Source organism: Physeter macrocephalus, chromosome 14 (assembly GCF_002837175.3).
Source record: "Physeter macrocephalus isolate SW-GA chromosome 14, ASM283717v5, whole genome shotgun sequence".
NCBI lineage: Eukaryota > Metazoa > Chordata > Mammalia > Artiodactyla > Physeteridae > Physeter > Physeter macrocephalus.
In genome coordinates, this window is record NC_041227.1 from 67,597,533 (window position 1) to 67,616,439 (window position 18,907).

At 52.6% G+C, this 18,907-nt stretch overlaps 1 protein-coding gene across 2 annotated transcripts; it reads right to left on the reverse strand.

The window, feature by feature from the left end:
* Nucleotides 1-377: 377 nt before the first annotated feature.
* On the reverse strand, nt 378-18,284 carry MVP (major vault protein). 2 transcript variants are annotated; one of them, XM_028499771.1, is made up of 14 exons: nt 18,013-18,284; nt 17,621-17,816; nt 9,718-9,841; nt 9,480-9,611; nt 8,477-8,571; nt 7,998-8,234; nt 6,031-6,312; nt 4,935-5,179; nt 4,653-4,850; nt 3,289-3,675; nt 2,399-2,515; nt 2,056-2,182; nt 1,344-1,532; nt 378-643 (listed from the first exon to the last, which is right to left on the reverse strand). In XM_028499771.1, the coding sequence occupies exons 1-14, from the start codon at nt 18,228-18,230 to the stop codon at nt 425-427; spliced, it is 2,766 nt and encodes a 921-aa protein (XP_028355572.1). In that variant the 5' UTR covers nt 18,231-18,284; the 3' UTR covers nt 378-424. The 2 variants fall into 2 exon arrangements, with proteins under 2 accessions (XP_028355572.1, XP_028355573.1); XM_028499772.1 differs by lacking the exons at nt 378-643; nt 2,056-2,182 and having other exon boundaries at nt 1,431-1,532.
* Between the last annotated feature and the right edge of the window lie 623 nt (nt 18,285-18,907).

Below are 18,907 nucleotides of genomic sequence, written 5' to 3' on the forward strand. Positions count from 1 at the left end.
GATGGATACACCCACAGCCAGAGGGTTAAGACTCCAGAACTCCCAGGCCAAGCTGGGGTCTGGGAGGAAATGGCAGTGAGAAGAGATGGCACAGGAACCATCCCAAGGGGTACAGGCCCATCCTCTCACCTGTGGCATCATCTCCCCCAGCTGGCGTCTAGAAAAGACGACTGCCAAAAGGATAGTCTGGCTGTTGAGCCAGATTTGGGGCCCACACTCCCATCAGCCTGACTTTGGGTTAGTCTTCTTCCTGCCTCAGTTTCCTCCCCACTCTACAGATGAGGGTAGCCTCTAGTAATTATCAAGATTTCAGGGGTATCTCTTCCCCACCACCATTAGACTTCCTTGTGATGCGGACGTATGGCAACGGAAGAGGGTTTAAATGCCCTGAAGTGTCAGTTTTATTTGTCAGTGCAGTAGGGAGCTAAGGCATGGCCTGGTTGCTTCCAAGAGTTAGAAGGCCAGCGGTGGAGGGGAGAAGCAAGCCCTCTTGGGCACTGGGCCCCGAAGCTGCCTTCTTGGCTGTGGGCTGGGCCTCAGACCCGAGCCCCAGCAGACCCAAAGCTGTGCTGAAGAGGTTGATGGGAGCAGAGCCATCGGTGATGAGGGTTGATTGTAGGCCCAGGCTCTGGAGCAGTTTTACCTGGAAGGAGCAAGAGGCGGGCGAAAAGATAGTCAGACCCTGGTCCTTTCTATCATCCCCTCGGCCGCCTCTCCAGGGTGGGCTGCCCCCCTCTCTGGTCTGACATTGTAGCCCAAGCCATCCTCATAGGACTAGTCAGTGGCAAGCAAGGAACATAAGGGGAGCCTGAGGGTTTCATCCCCTCCCAGGCCTCGCGGGCCTGAAAGCTCTGGGAGCTTTCAGCCACGTTGCAGCTGTCCAGTCCTTCCTGGTCCTTAAATGCACCAGGTTTCATTCTTTGCACTTGGACCCTCTCCTGGGAAGCTCTTGTCGACTCTACAGAGCGCTTAAGTATCCGCTCTTCAGAGGGGCCCTCCTCCCAGCTAACTTGACCTGTCACCTCCCCCTTCACCATATCACCCTGTTGACTTCTTTCGAAGGGCTTGTCACAGACTGATGTCCCATCAGTTTACTGCCCTCGCAGGAGCTCCCGCTCACTGCTGAGTCTAGTACTGTGCCTGATAGGACACCATGCTCGAATGACACGGGATACAGAGACAGTCCAAGTTACCACCTCCCCTCGCCCCTCTGTCCCCGACATCTTTCTAGGTGTTGTGTTTGCCTCCCCAGCTCTGCCTTCTTGGTCCCAAATGTGGTCCCAAGACATACACACAAAGACATATACACACACACCCATGCCTGCACTCTCCCCCCACCTCACCTGCATCTCCGGTCCTGCCACAGCGAGGTCCCTGATGGTGCTGGGACCCAGGGCCTCTGTCATCTGCTTGAACTTCTTCACCTCTACCTCAGCCAGCTGCTGGGCCTTGCTCACCTCCAGCTCCAGCTGGGCCCGGGCATAGACCAGTTCGAGCTCTCGCACTTTCTTTACTCGCTGGAGCTCAGCCTCCTGGAAGGGGAAAACCCAGCATTCTTTTGATCGTGTGGCCCCTGGACATGTCCAGCAAGTCCCCCAGCCAGCAAGCCTGAGGGAATTCAGATGGAGGGGATGGAACGGTAAACTTACCATCAGTTAGGGGTGAACCCTGGCTATGCCACCTTTTAGCTAGTGACCCTGGGAGCCCCTTAATTCAAGCCTCGGTTCCCTCCTCTGTAAGATGGAGAGGACTCCTACCCTTAATGGGATTTCAAGCATTAAATAAGATCTTGCATGTAAAACACAGGCAATACCTAGCATAAAGTGGGCCAGTGTTGGAGCACATGTCTGTAAGATGGGTGTAATCATCATCCTTACCTTCAAAGTGGGTATTAAGTGAATTGAAATAGGGCAAAAGACTTCATAAACCACAAAGTATTGGGACAGGGCTTTCTGTTAGGGTACTTGGTATCCCACATGGCTTCAGGGACTGCAGCGATTGGGCTTCTTCCAGACCCCAAGGCCACACCCTTCCACGGGCATCTCCCCCACTCACCGTCTCAATGGCCAAGGCCTCTGCCTTGAGCTTGGCCTGGAGCACGGAGCCTTCTCCCTCAATGCGCGCCGCCTCTGCTCGGGACTCGGCCTCTGCCTTGGCGGTCCCAGTGCTCTCCACCGTGGTGCTGGAGACGGCGCAGAGTCAGGGAGACCCAGGAGGAAGCCCAGCCCTGCCCTCCTCTGCCCTTGACTTATGCTGTAGCAGCACAAGGACGCCCGCGTGCGCACGCACGCACGCGCACACACACACACACACACGCACACGCACACGCACACACACCCCTCCCATCAGCTGCTCTTCCAAGACCCTCTGTCATCTTTTCTTCTAGTTCTCCACCCACCTCAGAGCCTCCAGCTCCAAGAGCTCCCTGCGAGCTTTTTCAGCTTCTGATTGGTCTAAGATCTTCTGTCTCTCAAGCCGGCCGCGGGCTTCTTGTTCTAGTCTCTGAGCCTCGTGCCTGGGTGGGAGAGGGGATAGGTAAGACGCTGGCATGGGGCCAGAGCTGGAACAGGAGCTCCAAGGGCAGGGACCGCTGGCCCATGGGAGGCCCTTGACGTGCACATGAAAGCACAGCGTGTGCACTGTGCAAGCCAAGTGCGATTCTAGGTGCAGGGGCATGTGGCTGTGACCGCGGCTCCTGCTTTCACACGAGTTGCTTTCCAGTGGGGAAAAAAGGACAAGTAAACAGGGACGATTTCAGACAGTGACAACCTCCTTGAAAAATGGGTGCTACAATAACATGACTGGGCAAAGAGGGTGCTGCTTCAGTTGGGGTAAAAAAGAAAAGGGCTCTTCGACGAGGTGACCTTTGGAGGCCAGAAGGAGGAGCCGGCCCTGAAGTGCAGGGAGAACATTCTGGCCAGAGGGAACAGCCAGTGCTGAGTTCCCACGTTGAAGAGCAGAAGGGAGCTGGTGGGCCTGGAGCATGTGAGCCTGGGGAGAAGGCTGGAAGGTGAGGAGGGGGAGGCAAGGCTGGACCCCAGAGTGCCTGCAGGGCCACAGATACGAATCTGGGTTCCAGCACAAGCAAGGCGAGAAGCCACAGAAGCAGGGGTGGCATCTATTCCCACCTTAAGTAGCCCCGGCTATCTGCTGGGTAAGGAGGACAGCAGGCTGACCACCAGGGTGCCGTGTTACCCAGGTCCTGGCAGCAGGCTAGAGACAGGGACCCCGGAGAGGTCGGGCCCACGGTGGGCATCGTGGTGAGCCAGGCCCCCAGGCCTCACTCACTTGGCAGCTGCCTCCTGGGAGTTGGTGGTGATCTCAATGGCCAGCTGGACGCTGCGCTGCAGGGCGTCCCGGGTCCTCTGGTCCACAGGATCCACCGACTGCACATCCACACTGCTGACCACCAGCCCATTTTGGGGGAAGACAGCCCGATCCCGGGGCTGGGGCAGGGCCATGCTGTCAGACCCCTTGGTTTCTGGGGTCTCAAAGCCAAAGACAGCAGTGCGAATGATGCGGGCCGAGTTCTTGTGGAAGTCCTCAAAGGTGACAGCGGCCACGGCCCCTCGCACCCGGGACGCGATGGCCTTGCAGGCATCACCCACGAAGTCGGGCACTGAGAAGAGCTTGGCCGTCTCTTGGGGGTCCTTCCGGTCACTCAGCTCAAAGTGCCTGTGAGCAAAGACAACTCTCTCACCTTCAGAAAGGACACTGACACCCACCTTCTGTGGTTGGGAAGGGGCTCACGATAGAGAACGCTAATTAGCATCTGCTATGTGTCAGGTGAAGTCCTAAGAAACTTACATGTTCCCATTTTATTTGGTCAGCCACGCTATGAGGTGGGAATGAGCATTACCCCCATCATAGACAAGGAAGTAGAGGTCCAGAGAGGTTAGGCGACAGACCCTAAGTCACACAACAGGTGCCAAGCCAGAAAGTTGAACCCAGGCAGTGTGGCTCCAGGGTCTGTGTCCCCGAAGGTATCAGTGCCCAGCTGCCTCTGTCACAGCCCTGGCCACTCAGCCAAGAGGTGAGGAACGCGTGCTTGGGGGTTGTTGAGTACTGCTTCTACATCTGACTTATCCCCCCAATTCTCATCGCTGCCATTTGAGCTCTAACTATGGACCAGTCACAGTTCTAATTCTCACAGCATCCTTTCCACAGCCCCATTAAGTTGATGGTTATGTCCTTAACGTCATTTTACAGACTGGGAAACTGAGGAAAGCACCCAATACTTGCCCAGGCCCACAGCTAGCAGACGGCAGGGCTGGGACCATCAGCCTCAGAGGACTTGCTCTTGACCACCCGGCCACTCCCACCAGCTGGGTCTGATTAATCTTTTTAAAAGCCTGTAGTTACATGTTTGGCTGAAGTCACGCTAGGAGTTTAGCTGAGGAGTGTCCTCCTGCCGTTCCCGCCCCCCCCCCGATTCTACCCCCAGGTGAGCCCTCATCTTTCCTGTCGTTCCCCGTTCCCCTTGGGCGTCAGACTGGATTTGCATGAACCCCTGGGCTTCCCCCTTGACCGTGGCTTGGAGTCAGGCGTTCTGTCCTGATTGTGAGCTCAGCACTCGAGATGGCGTCTCTTCTCTTCAGAGTGCCCCCGGGGCTGCACCAGCAGGGGCCCTGGCCCTCCCCTCTGCCCCTTACCAGTTGTAGGCAAGCTGCAGCTGGAGCCTGGCGTGGTCTGCGGTTTCGATGGTGATGATGTCGGTGAAGAAGTCAGGCCCCAGCAGCAGGCAGAGCGCGCGGCGGGCGTGGGGACGCTTGGGTCGCCCAGCCGAGAGGGACAACACCGTGAACTGCTCCTCGGGACCCAGCGACACCAGCTCTGGCCCAAAGACCACGCTGCAGAGGGAGCCGGGAGTCAGAGGCCCGGGGACGCCCTCCCGCCGCAGCCCCACACGGCGCAGCCCCCACGCCGCCGCTCACCGGGCTCTCCTCTCGCGGTAGCCGTACACCTGCGCCGCAGCATTGTGGGGTACACGGTAGCTAACCACGTGGGTCTTGTTCCGGGGAGCGCAGGGCCTAGGAGTCTTGGATGTCTCTTTCTCACCCCTGTCCGCCAGAGGGTCCTGCCCCTTGTTCAGCAGCTCCTCCACCCCCGGAGGCAGCTCCTTCTCCCACAGGACTTCATCCTGGGTCAGCATGTAGGTCCTCCCAATCACAGCACGCACCTCGAGAGAGGAAGATGAGGAGGGATGTCACCAGCAAAGGGAGGAGGAAGAGTCCTACCCAGCATCCCTAAAGCGGAACTGGTCCAGGAGGTAGGACAGCATCGTGGTTAAATGTGGTCTCTGGAAGGAGGCTGCGTTCAAGTTCACTCTCTGCAAGTTCTGTCACCTTAGGCAGCTCTCTCACCCGTGTGCAAAATGGACCTGATAGTGGCAACCTCATAGGGTAGAGGAATGAATGACATCTCACGTCTAGTGTCAAGAATTTGGTGTATAGTAAGTTCCGATATTATTTCTTCTGGAATCTTCCTTCATGGGGCAGCCTGGAGGGCATCCTAGGGACAGATGCAATCCTAGGAAATAGGTAGCACACGCTAACATTTCCTAGGATTCTGAGCTCTGCTTGTAGGTTGGATTCTTAAAGAGGTTGGAGATGTGGTCCTCGGTCTAACCAAGATCAAGGTTTAGGTGAGAGGCAGAGAGGAGGGATTCCACCAGGAAAAGGGTATGGGAGGGAGGTCAGGTCTTCCTGTTCCCAGGCCACATCCCAGTCAGACCTGTATGCCGGAGGCCACATCTGCACTGGGAACTAAGTTTCCGTCCTAAAATCTGGTTCATCTTCTTGCTTGAGAGCTCTAACATTTGAAATTAGATATTTAAGACAAAGGGAAGGCAAAAACTCCAGAGAATGCCCTCATATTTAGCAGCCGGCTGGCTTGGATGCTACTAGCAACGCTGTTGAGTCCCTTCTGTCACCTCCACCATGCATCTCCCCATCAGCATCACCCACTTGCCCAGACCAAGCCACCACCAGGGCCACATGGCAGCGATGGCGCCCATCCCTCAGTTCTTACCCTTCCGGTTTTGACGTCCTGCACGTAGATGCCCTCGTTCTCATCCAGCGGGATGGCCTGACGCTCTTCTACCACCTCCACCTTGGCAGGTGGCACGTACTCCAGGGGTCCACGGATGAGCCAGCGGTCCCCCGCCTGGTGGGAGACCTTCTCCTCGCCCTCCCCCTCCTCCAGGGGCCGCAGGGCCCTCAGCAGCAGCCCCTGCTGTTCCGACAGCACGTATACGTTCTGGATGCCTCGTTCCAGCTTCTCCCCGGGCTGGAGGAAGAAAGACTTCTCTCCCTAGTGGGGAGAAGCGGGTCAGAAGCAGCCGCCACCCAGGGCTGTGGGTGCCTCTGACGGTACCTCCTTCAGCTCCATGTGACCATGGGCTTGTGCTGAGGACAGGAGCCCCCCAAAGCACCCTCCCCACCCTTACGTCATACAATGAATCATTATCTAGACTGTGAGGCACTCTACAAATGCCTGTAGATCTGGTCAAACCTGCCCTGGGACTTCCCTGGTGGCGCAGTGGTTAAGAATCCACCTGCCAATGCAGGGGACACGGGTTCGAGCCCTGGCCCAGGAAGATCCCACATGCCGCGGAGCAACTAAGCCCGTGCGCCACACTACTGAGCCCGCGTGCCACAACTACTGAAGCCCGTGCGCCTAGAGCCCGTGCTCCACAACCAAGAGAAGCCACCGCAGTGAGAAGCCCGCGTGCAGCAACAAAGACCCAACGCAACCATAAGTAATAAATTTAAAAACAAACAAACAAAAAACCTGCCCTGAAAAGTTCTGTAAACTGTCAAGGTCTGGGTTCTCACAAGCTCAATAGTTAAGAATTAACCTATTATTGCTTTATTTCTCCCATGCTTTGTTGCCTTGGGATGGTGTAGTCCAGAGTTGGTAATCTCTGATCTTTGGGCCAAATCTGGCCTGCTGCCTATTTTTAATATATAATAAATACATATATGTGTATATATATATTTGAGATATAACCCACATATTATAAAATACACCTATTTAAAGTATACAATTCAGTTGTTTTGGTATATCCAGAGCTGCCCAACATCCCTACTCCCTAACCCCAGAACATTATTGTCCTGAAAAGAAACCCTATACACAGTAGCAGTTACTGCCCAGCCCCACCCCACCCACTATACATGGATTTACCTATTCTGGACATTTCATGTAAACGGAATCATACAATATGTGGTCTTTCACGTCTGGCTTCTATTGCCTAGCATGATGCTTTCAAGTTTGTCCATGTTGTAGCACATATTAGAACTTCATTTTTGATTTTTACATTTTTGAATTATTTCAAGAACATGAGTGCCCTCAACCCTAGAAAGATTATCTATCATTCTTTTGACTGATATTCCACTGTATGGATATACCATATTTTTCATCCATTCATCAGTTTATTCTACCTCCTGTTTTGCAAATAAAATGTTACAGGAACACAGCGGCACTGGTTCGTTTACAAGCCGTCTACGCTGCTTTCACGGCACAACAGCAGAGTTGAGTAGTTGCAACAGAGACCGTATGGCTCACAGAGCCCAAAATACCTACGATCTTCACAGGAAAGGTCTGCCCAGCCCTGCTAGTCCCACATATAGTTCAGAGAGGGGATGAGGTAGAGAATGTGGAGAAGGGTAAACCAAGAGATTTGTTTGAAGCAGGACGACAAAGTTTCCAGAACAGAGGGATGTGAAATATTAGAGAGAGTTTCCAGGTTTACAGACACAGTGCAGGGCCAGGGAGGCACTCACAAGAGAGGCCATGTGTAACCTCAGGTCAGGGATGCCAGAAAGATCAATGAGACAGTGTCTCAAGGGATAGAGACAAGTGTGCACAGAGGGAGCCAAAACAAGCTTGGTGTTTCTAGAACATGTACCGAGGGTGGGAGGAGGGCAGGGACTGGGGTCCAAGGGCCTTAGGCCACTCCAAAGGCATTCACCTCTGGGTGAGGCGGAGACACTTACCTTGACCACACGCTTTTGCCCCAGCTGGTTCTTGCCATCCGGTCCCACCGGGTCGAGAATCACACAGTAGTTGTGGGGACCCAAGGTGGTGATGGACACGACCCCCATCACCTCCTCATAGACATCTGGTACGTGGGCATCTGTGTCCTGCGTGGTCACCAGCCACTCCTCCCCAGTGCGGCGGGTCACTCCCCTGAAGTCTCGGAAGTTCTGCCGAGCCCGGAGGTGCAGGGCTGTCTGTAGAGCGAGATGTCGGGGGGTTTGAACAAACCCACCTCTAACTTCCTCGGGGGATCTGCGAACCCTACTGGCCACTAAATGATCCAGGTCTAAGTGACAGTGTCTGCCAATCCAGGAGGACTCCTTAAACCCTTTCAGGTGACCCAGGACACTCTTCAGGTGACCTTATTTTCACATTCTCTGACACTGTTCTTTGCCACTCTGAGAGTCTCCCACCCAGGGTCCTCCAGAGCACAAACCTTTTCCGTAAGGATCACAGCATCCACCACATCGAGAACCTCCTCAAACACTGCGGGAAGGTATGCACCCACGGAACGGACCAGCCATTCTTCTCCTGGGCCAGGGGCAGAGAGGCAAGGGTCAAAGGTCACCGAGCCTGTTCCCCAGCTGCCCCTTCCTGCAGCCTAGACAACAGGGGACCCGCAGAACTTTGTAGGCCACTTTGAGATGCCACTGCCCCTATGCTCAAGGGCCTGACAGGAGTCACTGTTTTCCTTTTTTGAGGCCAGAGGCAAACCAATCCCTACCCCAGAAAGATTTAAAAACAAACAAACAAAGAAAACAAAAAAGCCCTTCCAAGTGCCCAAGTTGCTACATGCCAATACTCTGCTAGGCCTTCTCTAAGCTCCAAAGACCGACTTTTTTCCTTCCCCTAAAATGGGCAGAACTGCCTCTATTATAGCTGCAGAGGTCATTGAGCCTATTGGAGAAGCAAGACTGCTGGGGGAAAAGTTCCAGTCTGGCCCTTCCTGGCCATAAACCCAGGCCTCAGTGATGTCATATGGAAAATGGAAGTCGTGGTGCCTCAAGGTTGTTGGAAGACTAAAGAAGTTGCCGTTTGTAAAGCATTTGAACCACACCTGGCTCAGTAAGCACGGCCTTTGTGAAGACCTTATTTAATACGTCACATTTGTCAAACAATTGCTAGTTGTATATGAACACCTGCTTTGTTGACCTAGCAACAGACATGGCCGCTGCCCCCAGCTCATGGTAAAGGGTTGGGGGGAAGGAAAAGCCATGTCAGCATGATCGTGATCACAGGATCGGGGTAGAGCCTCCTGGAGGGGGTGGGGAGAAGCAGCAGGGGGCAGCCCGGAACAGCTGGCAAGAGATACCAGGGAAGCACTTCCTCCAGGCTACAAGTGGCTACCCGCAAACTTCCCCACTTCCCCTGTGGTCGAGGCACGGCCTGCCCCCCCCCAACCCCACCCACCCGCCGTCAGCATCCCTTCAAGACCCCACCTGTCACTCTCTCCTTGCCCTCCCGGTCCCAGCATTCCTTGCGGGCCCTCAGCCGCAGGGCCTGGTTCTGCTTGATGATCGTTGCCTGAATGATCTCCACAACCTCCACCTCCTTCCGGGGGATATACGTGCCTGGGAAGGGAAGATGAGATGGGTGTTGAAGGTCAGAAGATATCAGGGCTAGAATGGGAGGGCAGGAAACCTCTGACCCTGACCCGGCTGGAGAGGAAATACTTACCAGGTCCTTCAAATAGCCACTCATCTCCTGCCACCACCTTGTCTCCGTTCTTATCCTCAAAATCCAGCAGCGCCTTCAGATGGAGGGCGGTGTTGGGCAGAACCACCTGCAGTGGGGTGACGTCCTAATAGGGGAAGAAGGGGGGTCACGGGGTATTCAGAGCTGGGACCCCTGGAGTCAAACCTGACACCGTGAAGGTCAGAGTCTGCAGCATCAATCTCTCCATGTCCCAAAATAAGACTCCGAGTGGAATGTACAAGGTAGGTGTGGCCCCCAAGCCATCTGGTCTGAAGAGCTAAGATGGGGTTGAGAGCAAGAGGCTGCCACTGCTGATGGGCCAAGGACACACCTTCCTCTGCAGTGTGCTCAGATCTTGTTATGAACTAGAAATCCAGGTGGCTAGAGGGCTTGATGGGAGATGTGGGAGAAACATCTGAGAAGCTGAGTAAGTGAGTATCTCATGGCCCAGTGTGCACTGGGGCTCTCAGGAAGTACAAGGCGGTGGGAAGGTATAAACTTTTATAACAGGCACATTTGAAGCACGAGGCTTTGTTTTCAAGGTTGCCTCACGGTCACAAGACAGCCATTATACTCCAGCCATCACATCTCCTTCCATCAGGAATGGGGACCCAGCCACAAGCTGCCAAATCTTTTTAGAGGTTTGTACAAATATTTTCTACAAATAGGATTTCACTTGATCTTTGATCCGAGGGAAGCAGGAAGGCAAGGAAAGAGGCTCATAGAGGCTAAGGGACATGACCAAGGTCACACAACCTAGTAAGAAACAGAATCAGGATTTGAACCTCAGCCTTATCGAAGGCTACCTGCCACTCCTTACTCCAACTAGAGTAGCCCCCTGGGACGAGAAGCTCACATAACTCTACTTCACCCACCGACCACACTCTGGGTTGGAGAGGCAGAGCTGGAGGTTTACTACCCGGGCAAGCCTTTGCCTGGACACCTTCTATGCGCTCGGCTGGTTGTGGTGGAGTCAAGACATACCCCCATCTTCGTGGAGTTGAGGTTCCAGTGGGTGATAAGACAAACACAGACCAGTGCCTCCAAGCAGACTGTGGACCGGGTCAAGGGGAAGACGTTGCAGAAGTCCAGGTGAAGAAGTTAGGAAAGGCCCTCAGAGAGTAGCATTTGAACTGGGGCTCAAAGGAAGAGCTGGCTTTTGATATAAAGGTGTAGAAGGAGGAGGAGGAGTGGGTGAGCACTCTGTGAAGAACGTGTAGTCCAGTACGGTTTTCATTTCTCATATCTACTCCATCGTCACTTCCTGTCTGTCCATTGCAAATCCAGGTCTGCCTTTATCTATCCCTGCCACACCCTCACCTAAGCCGCCAACACCTCTTGCCTGGATGATGGAAATATCTTCCTAACTGGGCTCCTGGGTGCCTCCTTTGTCTCCTTCCAGTTTGTCCCACACACTGTTAAAGGCTTTCAGCTTGAGTGACTAGGTCCAGTAGTTATCACCAAGTGAGACTGGGAATATGGGACAAGAACAGATTTGGGGGTAAGGGGAAGTGTTAGGTTTGGATAGCCAGTATGAGGTGACTGTGGGACATCTAGGAGAGGGCTTCCTGTAGGCAGCTAGGGGACTCACAGCCTGAGGTTCCCAGCTAAGGTGTAGAGTTGGGTGTCTTCAACACAGATGAAGTGATCAAGGCCATGGAAAAAAAAAAAAAAAAAAAAAGAAGGCACACAGGATATTCAGGACAGAACCTGAAGGCAGAGGGGGGGACGGGGAGAAGATGGAAAAAAAAAAAAAAAAAAAAAAAAGACATCCACAGAGTAAAACACAGACAAGATTTAATAAGAGGGCAGGTCAACAATGGACGTGGCCAAGAGGGTCTGTGAGACACAGAATGACAGTCCACTGGGCCTGCACTTAGGATGTCTTGGGGTTTTGCCAAAGTGGGGTCAGCGGAGGTGGGGGGCCAGATGCAGGGGCTTGTGAGGCAACAGGGCAGAGAACATCAAGTACAAGTTGTCAAAGTAAATAGGGGACTTCCCTGGTGGCACAGTGGTTGGGAATCCGCCTGCCAATGCAGGGGACACGGGTTCGAGCCCTGGTCCGGGAAGATCCCACATGCCACGGAGCAACTAAGCCCGTGTGCCGCAACTACTCAGCCTGCGCTCTAGAGCCCGCTAGCCACAACTACTGAGCCCACGCGCCACAACTACTGAAGCCTGTGCACCTAGAGCCCGTGCTCTTCAACAGCAGAAGCCACCGCAGTGAGAAGCCCGCGCACCGCAACGAAGAGTAGCCCCCACTCACCGCGACTAGAGAAAGCCCGCGTGCAGCAACAAAGACCCAACGTAGCCAAAAAATAAATAAAATTATAAAAGCAAAAAAAAAAAAGTAAATAGGAAAGATTGTAAGGCAACTATACGCCAATTAAAAAAAAAACTAAATAGGAAAGAGAAAGCAAATAGCTAAAAATTAGATTGACAGGGCCATTCATAAAAGCCCATACAAATTTAGTGTGCATATCCTGCGACCCAGAAATTCTTATTAGTTTCTACTCTTAACACAAAAAAGAAACTAGGGCTTCCCTGGTGGCACAGTGGTTAAGAATCTGCCTGCCAATGCAGGGGACACGGGTTCAAGCCCTGGCCCAGGAAGATCCCACATGCTGCGGAGCAACTAAGCCCGTGCACCACAACTACTGAGCCTGCGCTCTAGAGCCCACGAGGCACAACTACTGAGCCCACGTGCCACAACTACTGAAGCCTGCGTGCCTAGAGCCCATGCTCTGCAACAGGAGAAGCCACCACAATGAGAAGCCCGAGCACCGCAATGAAGAGTAGCCCCAGCTCGCCACAACTAGAGAAAGCCTGAGCACAGCAACGAAGACCCAACACAGCCAAAGATAAAACAAACAAATAAATAAATTTATAAAAAAAGAAAAAAAAGAAACTAGCATGCACAAGGGCACACACACACACAAGGATATTCACCACAGCACTGTTTTTCCTTATAAATTGGACACATCCTAAATCAACACAGCCAAAAATAAAACAAACACATCAATAAATTTATAAAAAAAGAAAAAAAAGAAACTAGCATGCACAAGGGCACACACACACACAAGGATATTCACCACAGCACTGTTTTTCCTTATAAATTGGACACATCCTAAATGGTAACTCAGGAGAAGGGCTGAACCTCTATCTATCATATGGAATTACAAACAATTAAACAAGAAATGACTTATGCACCAAGATGAGAAAAAAGAACTTCAAAATACACTGGCAAGTGACAATGTGCTAGCCCTATGCAAATAAGTTATAATCAATACTTTTTTGGATACTTACATGGATGCACAGATGTATCTGGAAGTGTATACCCTGAATGGATGACAGTAGATACCTCTGGGGATGAAGAGCAGATACTGGTGGTGGAAGTCAGAGAGGACTTTACAGTCTTACGAATGCATTCTTTAGATGGAAAGTGTGCACAAGTTAACCTTCAAGGCCAGAAAAGGATGGAAGAGGCAGAGCACGTTTATTGGCCAAGAGAAAGGCACCAGTAACAGAGAAGTTAAAGATAGAAGAGAAGCTCTAGGTGGGGATAAGATTAAGAAAAGAAGGATGCGTCTTCCTGGGTCCATGGATGGAGGGGAACCTCCTAGAGGCTCCAACAGGTAGAAAGGAGACACAGGGAAGGAAAGGGAACACAGACCCAGATCCTTCCAGATGGCCTCAATTTCTAAGTAGGTGACCAAGTTGTTTGAGAGTGAGAGGGCAGAAAACAGGAAGAGAGTCGAGAATGATCAATATTTAGAGGCACGCAGTGGGGAAAAGAAAGGAGAGAAAGCTGGTTGGGAAGGAAACATTAATGAGCAGGGCTTGGGTTGGAATGAACCACTTACCCCACTAGCTACTTATAATACTGTTGGGGTGGAGCTACCTGAGTGAGAGGACAGAAAGATCAGGTGGGGGTAATACTGATCGAGGACAGGGTTTGGGCGCAGGTCTAGCACACGAAGAGCGTGTGTTAAAACGACAGGGTCCCGCTGGGGTAGGGAGAGACCAGGAAGAGAATCTGAAGGATAGGAGAGAAGTGGGATTCAAAAGCCTGGAGGCAACATGACAACAGAGGAGGACTAGGAAGGGGAGACTGATGGTTAAGGAGGAGCTGGGTTTAATTTCAGAGGCGGGGCAACGCTTGTGAGGCAACAGGGCAGAGAACATCAAGTACAAGTTGTCAAAGTAAATAGGGGACTTCCCTGGTGGCACAGTGGTTGGGAATCCGCCTGCCAATGCAGGGGACACGGGTTCGAGCCCTGGTCCGGGAAGATCCCACATGCCACGGAGCAACTAAGCCCGTGTGCCGCAACTACTCAGCCTGCGCTCTAGAGCCCGCTAGCCACAACTACTGAGCCCACGCGCCACAACTACTGAAGCCTGTGCACCTAGAGCCCGTGCTCTTCAACAGCAGAAGCCACCGCAGTGAGAAGCCCGCGCACCGCAACGAAGAGTAGCCCCCACTCACCGCGACTAGAGAAAGCCCGCGTGCAGCAACAAAGACCCAACGTAGCCAAAAAATAAATAAAATTATAAAAGCAAAAAAAAAAAAGTAAATAGGAAAGATTGTAAGGCAACTATACGCCAATTAAAAAAAAAACTAAATAGGAAAGAGAAAGCAAATAGCTAAAAATTAGATTGACAGGGCCATTCATAAAAGCCCATACAAATTTAGTGTGCATATCCTGCGACCCAGAAATTCTTATTAGTTTCTACTCTTAACACAAAAAAGAAACTAGGGCTTCCCTGGTGGCACAGTGGTTAAGAATCTGCCTGCCAATGCAGGGGACACGGGTTCAAGCCCTGGCCCAGGAAGATCCCACATGCTGCGGAGCAACTAAGCCCGTGCACCACAACTACTGAGCCTGCGCTCTAGAGCCCACGAGGCACAACTACTGAGCCCACGTGCCACAACTACTGAAGCCTGCGTGCCTAGAGCCCATGCTCTGCAACAGGAGAAGCCACCACAATGAGAAGCCCGAGCACCGCAATGAAGAGTAGCCCCAGCTCGCCACAACTAGAGAAAGCCTGAGCACAGCAACGAAGACCCAACACAGCCAAAGATAAAACAAACAAATAAATAAATTTATAAAAAAAGAAAAAAAAGAAACTAGCATGCACAAGGGCACACACACACACACAAGGATATTCACCACAGCACTGTTTTTCCTTATAAATTGGACACATCCTAAATGGTAACTCAGGAGAAGGGCTGAACCTCTATCTATCATATGGAATTACAAACAATTAAACAAGAAATGACTTATGCACCAAGATGAGAAAAAAGAACTTCAAAATACACTGGCAAGTGACAATGTGCTAGCCCTATGCAAATAAGTTATAATCAATACTTTTTTGGATACTTACATGGATGCACAGATGTATCTGGAAGTGTATACCCTGAATGGATGACAGTAGATACCTCTGGGGATGAAGAGCAGATACTGGTGGTGGAAGTCAGAGAGGACTTTACAGTCTTACGAATGCATTCTTTAGATGGAAAGTGTGCACAAGTTAACCTTCAAGGCCAGAAAAGGATGGAAGAGGCAGAGCACGTTTATTGGCCAAGAGAAAGGCACCAGTAACAGAGAAGTTAAAGATAGAAGAGAAGCTCTAGGTGGGGATAAGATTAAGAAAAGAAGGATGCGTCTTCCTGGGTCCATGGATGGAGGGGAACCTCCTAGAGGCTCCAACAGGTAGAAAGGAGACACAGGGAAGGAAAGGGAACACAGACCCAGATCCTTCCAGATGGCCTCAATTTCTAAGTAGGTGACCAAGTTGTTTGAGAGTGAGAGGGCAGAAAACAGGAAGAGAGTCGAGAATGATCAATATTTAGAGGCACGCAGTGGGGAAAAGAAAGGAGAGAAAGCTGGTTGGGAAGGAAACATTAATGAGCAGGGCTTGGGTTGGAATGAACCACTTACCCCACTAGCTACTTATAATACTGTTGGGGTGGAGCTACCTGAGTGAGAGGACAGAAAGATCAGGTGGGGGTAATACTGATCGAGGACAGGGTTTGGGCGCAGGTCTAGCACACGAAGAGCGTGTGTTAAAACGACAGGGTCCCGCTGGGGTAGGGAGAGACCAGGAAGAGAATCTGAAGGATAGGAGAGAAGTGGGATTCAAAAGCCTGGAGGCAACATGACAACAGAGGAGGACTAGGAAGGGGAGACTGATGGTTAAGGAGGAGCTGGGTTTAATTTCAGAGGCGGGGCAACAAGGACCTACTGCATAGCACAGGGAACTATACTCAACATTTTGTAATAACCTACAAGGGAGAAGAATCTGTAAAATTGATATATACGTATGTGTAACTGAATCACTGTGCTGTACACCTGAAACTAACACGACACTGTAGATCAACTTTACTTCAATAAAAAATATAAATATTTTAGCCAAAAAAAACCTTCAGAGGTGGGGCAGGTGTGGGAACAAACCACCCAGTCCAGGGTGGACATGGCACTGGGCGGGACTGAAGCAGAAGATGTGAGGGTCAGACTTGAGGTCAAGAAGGCCAAGATGTTGACAGGGTTATCGCATGGACATCAGTGAGGCTCGCAGGAGGGCCGAGGAAGGGAGGCCTGAGCCAGGTGGCACCTCAGTGAAGGGAAAGAAAGTGGTGCGGGTAGGGGCCAGTGCCTCCAAGGAGGGCGAGTGCCGACTCTCTGGTAGAAAAGGGACATCTTGGTGGCACTGGGCCCAGAGGAAGGGAAGGCCCTGCCCTCCTGGCCTGGAGTATGTGGGGTCTGAGAATAAGCCGCTGTGAGCTGGGGCTTCTGGGGAAGCAGAGGTTAAAGCGGCAGCGATGAGGAAAGCTCTCTCCACCCTAGGGAGCTTTTAAATGCTGGTTCCCACCCCCCAAAAAAAGGGGGGTTGCTTTCCCTGGAGGTCCAGTGGTTAAGACTCCATGCTTCCACTGCAAGGGGCACCGGTTCTATCCCTGGTCGGGGAAATAAGATCCCACACGCCACGTAGCCGGAAAAAAAAAAATTCTGGTGCCAGATCACCCCCCCACAGCTCCCTCCAAGAGAGGGATTTAGTTTGTCTAAGGCAGAACCTGGATAAGGGTGATTTTCAATTTGTGACAGGTTGAGACTTCCATAAGAGTTGCAAGAATAGTGCAAAGAATTCCCCTACACCCTTCATCCAGATTCCTTAAGGGTTAACATCCGAATCATTCTTCATCACTTACTATCTCCACACACATCTTCCCCAAAGCGCCTGCAGCTAAGTGGACGGGAATGCCTCAGAGCTCCCGGGTCATGCTCTTATGCTCCCAGGATCAAGAAGCACTGCTTAGTAGAGGAGCCCAGAGTGAACAGTGTAAAACGGCAAGGAGGTGAAGGTAAAGAAATGTTATAGAAATGAAGGCGGGGTGCCCTCTCACTCCGGCCCAGGGCCTTAAGGCAACATGGACGAGGGCCTGGCTGGCACTGCAGGTCTGCCACGCCTTCCCGTGAAGCAGCCACAGGCGTCCCGAGCCTGGGCCTCACCTGGTCCACCACTGCTGTCACTGCCCACCGGCGTCTGGCACTGTTTGAGAGAATGAAATGCTTACTCTTGGCACAAGTCATTTAGTGTCAGACTGGCCAGGAGCTTCAGGCAGGCTCTGGAGCCTGGAAGATTAGGTCCGGAGATGGGCCAACAGCTCTCAAAGGTCTGACCTGGGCATGTGAAGAGGAAGGGGATGTTTGAGGAAGGTGGGTGGAGGGGCAACAAGTCAATTCTGTCCCAGTGAGAACCAGCAAATGTCACCTCCCACCCCCTCCCATGGCCCCAATTTGTTTCCCCTCCAGAAAGCAGTGCTGAGCCCTAGGTCAAGGTAGCAGGACAGGTAGAGTGGGTACGGGGAAGGTGAGCCAGGTACCTTTTCCAGCACCTCCCCTGGATACAGGGGGAAGGGGTCCTGGGCCAGCCGGATCTCTAGGTCAGCGTGGCGGAGACGTACTTGTCCCGTGATGTCGAACAGCACGGCGTTCTGGGCGTCCCGGGCCACCGGGTTGGTTACTGTGCAGTAGTAGCGTGGGGGGATCGTCACCATGTGCTTGGGGGCAAACAGGACCCTGTTGGAGGGTGAGAAGCAGTGTGAGGACCCAGGGGACCCCCCGTTCCTATTCCCGAAGGAGGCGGCGAATGGGAAAGAAAGCTTCCTGTCACCCAAGCCAGGAAACAGGAAGGAGGAGGTGGACGATCATGCCAGCCAGGCTACCAGGCCCTCCTTGGCCCCAGGTGCCCCCATAGCCCAGTCCCAACACCAACCTCTCATTGTCCTGCCGGATGTAAGTCTTTGGCCCGACCTCCACGCGGGACACGTTGCTGTTCTGGTCCAGCACATGGATGTAGTGGTATGGCGGGATGCGGATGATGGACTCTTCAGTTGCCATGGTGACTCCTGAGCCCAGGGCGGCACAGAGTGTGAAAGACAGATGGGGAGAAGACAAAAGATGAGTCCAGGGGGCTTGGGATGAGGTGGGCATGAAGACTGGCTGGCGCTGGGGGAATGGGTCCTTCCTCCTCCAGCTCAGATTCTGCCATCCTTCACTGTCCCCACACCCATCTGTCCCTTTCTTCCCACCCAGGGCAGCCCATCCAGACCTCATCCCTGCCAAGAGATGCTGGATGCAGTTAACCACAGAAGCCCAGGGTTCTCCGCCAACTCCTTTCCCTCATTCCCATCTACTTTACCTCCCCCAAGCTTCCTGAAGTACTGGGAGGGGCTTAAGATCAAAACTTCCCCAATCTCCAACCCCCATAGTGTAGGAGGCAGAAACACACCAAGCTGGGAGAGTTGGTCAGCCTCTGGCGGTGCTGTGGGTCTTCCCCAGCACGGTCGGGGGCAGAGGCTCTGAAGAGCTCCCTGGCTCCTCCAGGGGCAGGCTCCTTTATTTCAGGGGATCCCAAGGGCCTCAGCTGTATGCAAACATTAGCCCATAGCCCAAGAATGTTTGCATGATCTTTGCGGCCCTCCCCCCTTGCACTTTAAGCAATCCTGGGATGAACTGTTTAGATGTGGGCCGCCTCTCAAGGAAGGGGTCCCTGATGGAACCGATGCTCCCATAGAATCAGCTGGATTAGAAACACCACAAAGGGGACTTCCCTGGTGGCGCAGTGGTTAAGAATCCGCCTGCCAATGCAGGGGACACGGGGTCGAGCC